Genomic DNA, 9,840 nt, shown 5'->3' with positions numbered 1-9,840 from the left:
GACGATATATTTAAGTTTAGTTAATCAAATATAAAAATATATTTTTAATGCTATCAATTAGGGGTGTGCAAAAACCGAACCGACCAATAAACCGAACCGATAAAATGTTATTGGGTTATTGGGTTATTAATGGGTTTAGAAAAAATAATTATTGGGTTATTGGGTCGGTTTCGGTTTTTTCTTTTGGGTTATTGGGTAAACCGATAACCCAATAAGACGATAGTTATTTACTACTTTACCCTTCCTCAATATTAAATATACATAATTTAATACATAAATAGATTCAATATTAGCTTTTCAGGCTATGTGATTTTTTGGTTAGGAAATTGGTGAAAACTTTGTTGATTATCTGGTTGATCAAGCAACTGTTCAAGATTGTCTCATTGAAATATTTTATTTTATTTTATTTTAGTTTTAATTCTAGTTCGTAATTGTAGACGATAGCTTTTGCAAGTTTGTGAATGTTAGTAATTTGATCAACATTCAAAGTTTTCTATAATGTTTTGGCGGTAAGTTGGTAACATGTAATTATAACATACGTACTATTATATATTATTTGATCGACATTTTCTTATTGGGTTAACCGAAACCGAACCGATAACATCAAAAACCGATAAACCGATAAAAAATTTCTTATTGGTTTGTTATTGGGTTAGCATATTTTAAAACCGAAAACCGATAAACCGAACCGATTATATCTAAAACCGAACCGAACCGACCGATGCACACCCCTACTATCAATAATTCAAAAAGGTTAAAGGACATAAGTCACATACTTTCACGGTAAGATTATCATTTGACCCTTATAAGTTTATAATTACATAAATCCCTCAAAACTGATACAATAATATAAGTGTTGATGCATTAATCATTAAATAAGATACATTACATTTTTTACATGATACACTTATCTGATACCAAGATAATCGTTATTATTAATTTTTTAAAATTAAGTCCTCATGATTTAAAAAAAAGAAAAACTTTTGTAGTACAAAAAATAAAAAAATCTAGTACTACAAATTATTCAAGGTCATTTTAGTCATTTGAATATTCTGCATCGTCTCTTTTTTTTACTTACAAATTCGCTGTCGTTCCCACTTTCCCTCTCCTCCTTCAACCCACAGATTTCTCTTTCTAAAAATGTTTAAACAAATCTTTACATAGAACCCATATATCTATTTCTCCGGTACATACATATCTATATATATATATCGCCGGAGAAAATATATATACCGGGGAATATCAGAATTGGGTTTATTATTATTATTTTTTTTTGGTTTTGTTATTAAGGGAGTTAATCATATGGCACCGAGCATGAGGGACGTGCAGTTGACGGTGACCGGGAAGTCATCATCGGCGGCGGCGGAGGATGATATAGATGGTGCCGGAGAGGAAGTGAGGCTATTGGATTCGTATGACGAAGTGAATTTGGATAAGTTGGATGAGAATTTGAGGAGAATTCAGGTTAGAGTTACCGGGATGACATGTGCAGCTTGTTCTACATCAGTGGAAGGAGCTTTGATGGGTGTAAATGGGGTTGTTAAAGCTTCTGTTGCTTTACTTCAGAATAAGGCTGACGTCGTCTTCGATCCTACCTTGGTCAAGGTTGAGTTTTTTTTTTTGATTGAGCTTGTTTAGTTGGTATTCTAAGTAATTTATTGATCTTGTTGAGGTTTTGAGCTATTTGGTGAAATGGGTTGATCTTCATTTGATGAAAATTTAGTTATACATCTTACTAATCCTGGGGTTTTGATGATTTTGGATGTTTTGCTGAATTTTTAGTATGATGGTTTTAGCTGTTTGGGATAAATGGGTTGGGACTAACTGCTTGATATTTGAATAGCTTCTCTTGTTATTTGTGTTTTTTGGGTTTGGATATTCTGGACATCATTATTCTACCTAACTTTGTTGTATTTTATCCATGTCACACCTTAGAACTGATCTAAATCAGCTGCTTTCAAATGCTTACTTTTTGGGGAATTAGACTCTAGATGGAGATGTTAATAATACTTCGAAACCAAGATGGATATGCCCACAACTTTTGGGGATCTGTCTTGACCAATAAAGGTTTGATAGTCACTGAAGTTCTCTGTCCATTAGATTCCCATTGCAAAACGTGTATGAGGAAGTTTTGCTAGTTGAGAATAGAATGTGGTAGTTCAGGGCTAAGATGCGGGCATTCTTTCTTCCACCCCCTACTAGGAATGGAGAAAAGGGTCTGATATCACAAATTTTCTCTAAATATATTGCCCTGTGCTATGTAAAGCTGTGCATTGGCTATGTACTGGTAAAACATTAAAGATTTAGGACTGAGATTTCAAGATTTCTATCTAGTAAAACACATGTAGCATTTGTTTTAGCCATAACAAAGCACAACAAACACTTGGAATGATTTGGTCCTCTAACTAAGCACAAACTATTTGTTTAAGATGATGAAAGTGCTTGTGTATCAAATAGGTAACCAAAATGATCAAACTAGTATTACCCAAGTGCCCCTTAGGCCAATCATACATATTATTGGTCGTCCAGGTTTCACATATTGACTGGAGATCACATTCCTATATTTGAACAAAGTATTCCAGATAGCAACTTTAAATTAATATATGGCATATGAAGTATGATGTTGTTGTTTGACCTACATATACCATCATTACCGTGTTTAGTGGATGTCAAACACCTTTATGAAACATGAGCAATAAGAGTAACTCTTTTAAAAATTAAGAGTGAAAGCAATGACAGTTCTCTAGCTCTCTGACTGATTCTTAACTTGTACGAACTGTACACTTAAAAGTATGCAGGATCATTTCTTCCTTTTTTGGCCCTACATTATCAGGGGAACATCAATAGTTGTTGTGGTTGATGGATGAGGTGGTTGTGAATATCAGGTTTGAAAAAAGAGGCGGTGGTACAAAGTTATCACTTTGTCACCTATTACAGATCGACCAGATTATCATTCTTGTTTTGAGCTGTTATGCCTTGGTCATATGCAATCTGATCGTTTTCTTTTGCCCTAGCAAGTATGAGTTGTCATTTTGTTAAGAGTTCTTGGTATCTGTTAAAGGATATAATGCTGTACTAGATCATCTCGTTTCTGGTGTCAAGTGAAATAGAGAGGACTTTAAAAGTTGATGTTGATTGTCTGAGCTTATTTTTCACGCCTTCACTCATCCTAATTCTTAGGCCTTTAGTTTTTGCTTCTTTGTCTGTATGGTATGTAATTTTAGTTACTATGAATAAGGATGTAATCATTATTTTCTTTGATTGGGGGTCAGTTATTTCAATAGTGTGTACTCTGATTTTAGTTTGATTTTCCATCCTAATTCCTAACATTGCGTAAAATGGTTGGACTGATGCCTTCAAGTTCAAGTCAACTTTTGTCTGTACTTCAGCTTAAATATGAAAAAGAGGGAAGTGACATAGTTAGGAAACAACAGACATGATCTAGTTAACCCAAAAATGATAAGCTTTATGAAGTCTCTTCTGCCAAAAACAGTCACTATCAAACACGAGTATGTTGACTGGTTCTTGTTGATGTTGTTGTATAGCTTAGTTACACCGTTGATGTTGTCCAATCTGGTATGATGTTCTTAACGTGGCATGTAGCCTGATGCAAAATATGAAAAATTAACTTTACGTGTCCCAATTCATTTTTCAGGATGAAGATATTACAAATGCTATAGAAGATGCTGGGTTTGAGGCAGAGCTTCTTTCGGAACCCGCTGCATCTCATACAAATCCACATGGAACTGTAGTAGGCCAGTTCACAATAGGTGGTATGACATGTGCAGCTTGCGTAAATTCTGTTGAAGGTATCCTAAAGAATCTCCCAGGTGTAAGAAAGGCGGTAGTTGCTTTGGCTACATCACTAGGAGAGGTTGAATATGATTCAACCATAATCAGTAAGGATGATATAGCAAATGCAATTGAAGATGCTGGTTTTGAGGCTTCCTTTGTGCAGAGCAGTGAGCAGGACAAGATTGTACTTGGGGTGATTGGTATTTCTGGTGAGATGGATGCACAGTTTTTAGAAGGCATTCTTTCAAAGTTACATGGAGTTAAACAATTTTGTTTTGATCGGGTATCAAGTGAGCTTGAAGTTGTCTTTGATCCTGAAGTTATTGGCTCAAGATCTTTAGTCGATGGCATTGAAGGGGGAAGCAGTGGCAAGTTTAAGTTAGTTGTCAAGAACCCTTATACAAGAATGGCTTCCAGAGATCTAGAAGAGTCCTCGCGCATGTTTCGGCTTTTTACAGCAAGCTTATCTCTCAGTGTAAGTAACATTTTTGCTGCTTATTTGTTGTACAGCTATCCTTTCTTCTTGTTTTAGCTTTTTTGCGTTAGCCTCATGTTTGAGGGGTTTAGAAGGACATGGTTATGCGTGATGGAAGCTTCCTAACTTCCAATACTTGGTTTCTGTTGATCTAATGGAGCTTTTGAAGTGTTACATCTTTGAATATGTAAAGATTCTGTCTGCTACAGGCTACATGTTCCATTACTCCCGTAACATGTAGTTTCAAATTATATCGCACAACTGTCTTTGAGAAAATATGATTCTTGATATATGATTCTACATGAAAAGGGTTCTGCTAAATTCCAGTTATATAATGGGATTGTTTTGAGATATTTTATCCTCCTTTTTGTCTTTTTACTTGTCATATTTGTATGCATTTATCATCTAATACATTCAAATTTCTGCCAGGTTCCTGTGATTCTAATGCGAGTTCTCTGCCCTCGGATACCTCTGCTTTACTCTTTACTGGTCTGGCAGTGTGGTCCCTTTCAAATGGGTGATTGGTTAAAGTGGGCTTTAGTGACTGTTGTCCAATTTGGTATTGGTAAGCGTTTCTATATTGCAGCAGGAAGAGCGCTTCGAAATGGTTCCACAAACATGGATGTTTTGGTTGCATTGGGAACTACAGCTTCCTATGTTTATTCTGTATGTGCATTACTTTATGGTGCAGTTTCTGGGTTCTGGTCTCCAACTTATTTTGAAACAAGTGCCATGTTAATCACATTTGTACTTCTGGGGAAGTACTTGGAAACTCTTGCTAAAGGAAAGACATCGGGTGCTATCAAAAAACTTGTCGAGCTTACTCCAGCTACAGCTACACTGCTTGTCAAAGACAAAGGTAAAAACATCTGGACTTTCTGTTTAGTGCTTCGACACATTACCATGTTTAGTTCTTGGTAAATGTGTTAAAACAATTTGCGACTTTTTCAGTAGTGCAAAAGGGGCCTATCACTGATATTCTGTTTTTTGTTCTTATACGAAACCAAAAAATAAGGTTATACAGGTTCGAACACACGACCTAAGCTTTGGAATTCGCTGATATTATGTTTACCCTAAATTCCAGGTGGAAAAGTTGTTGGAGAAAGAGAGATAGATGCTTTATTGATTCAGCCTGGCGATATATTAAAAGTACTTCCTGGTACAAAAGTTCCTGTGGATGGTGTTGTTGTATGGGGTTCAAGCCATGTGAATGAGAGTATGGTCACTGGAGAATCTGCTCCTGTTCTGAAAGAAATTGATTCAGTGGTGATTGGAGGTACAATCAATTTACATGGTTCTCTTCACATACAGGGCACAAAAGTAGGTTCGAACACAGTTTTGAGTCAGATAATATCTCTGGTTGAGACAGCACAGATGTCAAAGGCCCCCATTCAGAAGTTTGCCGACTATGTGAGTATTCTTAGTGTCATCTTGCTGAAGAGTGTTGTCAGTGCAAGCTGATTATTATCTGGTGTTAATTTTATAGTATTTGCTTTCCTTTAGCACACAATCACTGATGGGCTTGTAGAAGCATTGATTAAATTGGAAGTTCAATATCTTCTTCCATTTCCTTCATCAATGTACTATCTATCTATCTTTCTTTGCATTAGTAAGTTCAACCTCTATTCTCATTTATTCCATCAGCCTAAATCTCTGATAGTTGGGAGTGTTGTACAACATTTTACTGTGTTTTCCCTTATTTGGTTATAAAGTATTCACACTACTGATATATTTGAAGCTGTAGCATACATATTTGAATGCTGATGGCTGTGCCGTCCTTGTCATTTCTTATAACGGGAGTTATCTATTTAAGTGTAATATTGAACTACAGTTAGGCAGTGAATTTGCTATGATGTGGTTGAGTTTAGTGAAGAATGAAAATATCTCTCTAATGTTGCTTTTGTTGTCCATGAGTCTCTTTGACTGTTTTGTTCTTTCCTTTTGACGTTACAGCTGACTGAATTTCTCACTGTGAGTACTCTTTTGACTTACAGATCGCAAGCATTTTTGTTCCTACAGTTGTTACCATGTCCTTATTAACATTCTTTGGATGGTGAGTTTGTCTTCCAATTAATTAGTTTTTTGGAATTTCGTCATTCCAAATTACTTCTATCACTACTGTTTGGAAAGTTGTGTTTATATTTTTTATTTACCCATTGAACCAGGTATGTTGCTGGGGTTCTTGGAGGCTATCCAGAAGAATGGCTTCCAGAAAATGGCAATTATTTTGTGTTTTCTCTGATGTTTGCAATATCTGTTGTGGTTATTGCATGTCCTTGTGCACTTGGTTTGGCTACCCCCACTGCTGTTATGGTTGCGACAGGGGTTGGCGCCAACAATGGTGTGCTGATAAAGGGAGGAGATGCATTGGAGAGGGCACAGAAGATTAGTCATGTGATATTTGATAAGACAGGCACTTTGACCCAGGGAAATGCTAAAGTCACAACAGTCAAAATTTTCAATGAGATGGATCGTGGAGAATTCCTTACTTTGGTAGCTTCTGCAGAGGTACATTCACGTCTTTTCTGATAAGATAATAATAATGTAGGTAAAAATCCTGGGTACATCAGTGATACAAAGAGTAGAACCTAACCCCCAAAAAAGAAGATATGCAGTCATCTATGGTAACAGAAACATCATGGGTGCACCCAAAATTAATAGAAACAAAAGACAAGACTTCATCTGTACAAACTATTTTCTACTTCCAAGTTTTCTAGCTCGTATCCCACAGAACCATTTCCTACAATCTTTTGATGCTATTCGTATGCTGTTCTCTTGAGGAGATAGAAGTGCTTAAGAAATAAAACTCTGATTACCTTATAGGACTTTACCTGATATTTTTAATCAGTCTCAGAGCATTAAGATATCAGTATTTCTTCTCCTTTTTTTTCGACTATGAAGCAACCACTTGAAAGTTTTTGCTCGATGGAGCTTTTAGAATCTTCTATTTATTACTAAAAGCAGTCATTTGTTGCCAAATGTTGCCACCAATAAAAACTCATACTTCCTCCATTTTTATAAGAATGAAGAAGTTTGTTTACATGCTTAGAACTATTTTATAAATTAAAAATATTTAAGTATATGTAAGAGTTGTGGTTAAAAGATTTGTTTGATTCTTCAAATGTAAGAGTGTCATGTAAAGTGGAACTGGGAGTAGCTTTTTTTTAAAACAAATGTTCTAAAGTTTTTTTTTTGATGAAGAAAATATTCTAATGTTCTAAAGTTACAAAAACTACCACAATAGTCTCTCTTCTAGCTACATATCATCTAAGGGGTATGCTTATGATGCAGGCTAGCAGTGAACACCCCTTGGCTAAAGCCATCCTGGAATACGCTCGTCATTTCCATTTCTTTGACGAGCCTTCTAATACCAGCGAGTTACAGACTTACAGTGAACAGGCTAAGTTTTCTGGATGGCTTCATGATGTATCAGATTTCTCTGTTTTGCCTGGGAAAGGTATACAGTGCTCCATAGATGGAAAATGGATTTTGGTGAGTTTTCAATAGCATGATGTTCACAAATTTGGAGAGGTGGTTAATTTCTTAGTCTCTAATCAGGAAAAAGTCTATATTTCTCATCTTTATGCCCATGAACAGGTTGGCAACCGGAAGCTTCTTACCGAAAATGGGATAACTATACCTTCCAACGTAGAGAATTTTGTGGTAGAGTTGGAAGAAAGTGCAAGGACTGGCATACTTGTTGCTCATGATAATATTGTAATAGGAGCTCTGGGGATAGCAGACCCACTAAAGAGAGAAGCGGCTGTTGTTGTAGAGGGCCTTATAAAAATGGGTGTCAAACCAATCATGGTTACTGGTGATAATTGGAGAACAGCTCGTGCAGTTGCTAAGGAGGTTTGAATCTTCCTCCTTGTGATCAATATTTTCTTCTACACTGTAATATCAGTTTACAATACTGGGGATAGATAAATTGGTAACCTAGTTCAATTTCCAGAAAGTTATCATTTAGAGTTCTTTCTTCAATTTCCTGTCCCCATGTTTGACTAGCATGTAAGATATCATTATCCACTCCTGAAACCAGCTTGAAATAAGCTACATCTGTTGAAAGATGAAACAAGACTTGTTTGAGGCTTTGTTCTACCGAGCCTTCTTTGACGCCACTGCATAGTAAAACTATTAGAAATCACTGGAGTCAGACTTCCTGGTGTCAGAGTGGGAAAAACTCTACATGCTTTTACCCTTTTTTAATTTGAAAGATGATTTTCTTTTGTAATTTGTTGCCTTTTGTTTGTCTTCCTTGAGTGGACTGGATTTCAAGAAAATTGAGAGAGAGATATTTCTTTATTCTTTTTTAGGGAAGGTGGGGGTATGAGGATAAAAATGTGTGATTTCATCCAATCAGCTGAAGTAAATGCAGTTGCTTAAACAGGGGATGGATAGATGTAGTACTGTTAAAATTTTGTTAATGCAATTTATTGAGAAGTGTTGAGGTAGCCCCACAAATTCTGGGCTAAATGTATGACCCCTTGGATGCCATTTTGAATTGCAGGTCGGTATTCAGGACGTTAGAGCAGAGGTGTTGCCAGCAGGGAAAGCTGAGGTCGTCCGCTCATTTCAAAAGGGAGGCAGTATAGTTGCTATGGTAGGTGATGGAATCAATGACTCACCTGCATTAGCTGCTGCTGATGTTGGTATGGCAATTGGAGCAGGAACTGATATTGCAATAGAAGCTGCAGAATACGTGTTGATGAGGAGCAACTTGGAGGATGTCATCATTGCCATAGACCTTTCAAGAAAGACATTTACGCGGATTAGGTGGAATTACATCTTTGCCATGGCGTACAATGTGATATCCATCCCCGTGGCTGCTGGGGTTTTCTTCCCTTTTCTAAAACTGGAGTTGCCACCATGGGTAGCTGGTGCATGCATGGCAATGTCATCTGTAAGTGTTGTATGTTCATCTCTGTATCTAAAGAGATACAAGAAACCCAGACTTACCACTATCTTGGAAATAACTATAGAGTAGGAATGAGATCAAAATATGAAGAGCCTAGAAAAAAAAAAAAGTAGCATTAGGATCAACTTGGATTTGTGTATTCCTTAACCTTCTTCTTTTAGATTTCATACATAGGGTGAATATACCACCCTTTTCAATGTAAATGCTGTCTGTTTGTAAGTTTTCCTCTTTTGAAGAGCATTTCTTTTTAGTATGAGTTTTTAACTTCTATATGGTGATAGTGTAAGAGATTTTTTACACTATTAGGTTCGCGCGTCAATGTATGGAGTCATGGCTTCTCTACCTCTGCGAGGTAGAGCTAATCGCAGGGCTAAAGGTTTATGTATATTCTACCTTTACCAAGACTCCACAACTACAACACCATTTTGTAGTCCACTTAAGGTTGTTATTATGTGCCAAAAATATGAATGTAAGATATAATGGATGATGTATTTTCTTTTTGATATATAAATTGGGTGACTTGATTCACATTGAATTTATAGTTGAACTAATCATATAGCATGGTTTTCTATAAAGCTACATCTAGTTAACTAGTAACTTTAGGGGCATATTCAAATCAAAAGATAACCTTGAGAACTTTTTGGTTCAATGA

At 36.2% G+C, this 9,840-nt stretch overlaps 1 protein-coding gene across 1 annotated transcript; it reads left to right on the top strand.

Annotated features, from left to right (window-relative positions):
• Positions 1-1,098: 1,098 nt before the first annotated feature.
• Positions 1,099-9,452, top strand: LOC107011352 (copper-transporting ATPase RAN1). The gene is made up of 9 exons (XM_015210817.2): positions 1,099-1,605; positions 3,656-4,270; positions 4,700-5,129; positions 5,355-5,680; positions 6,265-6,323; positions 6,436-6,778; positions 7,562-7,762; positions 7,868-8,125; positions 8,781-9,452. The coding sequence occupies exons 1-9, from the start codon at positions 1,303-1,305 to the stop codon at positions 9,255-9,257; spliced, it is 3,012 nt and encodes a 1,003-aa protein (XP_015066303.1). The 5' UTR covers positions 1,099-1,302; the 3' UTR covers positions 9,258-9,452.
• Positions 9,453-9,840: the final 388 nt, after the last annotated feature.

Source organism: Solanum pennellii, chromosome 2 (genome assembly GCF_001406875.1).
Source record: "Solanum pennellii chromosome 2, SPENNV200".
Lineage (NCBI taxonomy): Eukaryota > Viridiplantae > Streptophyta > Magnoliopsida > Solanales > Solanaceae > Solanum > Solanum pennellii.
Note: the sequence above shows the minus strand (reverse complement) of the source record. Positions and strands in the feature narration are given on the sequence as shown.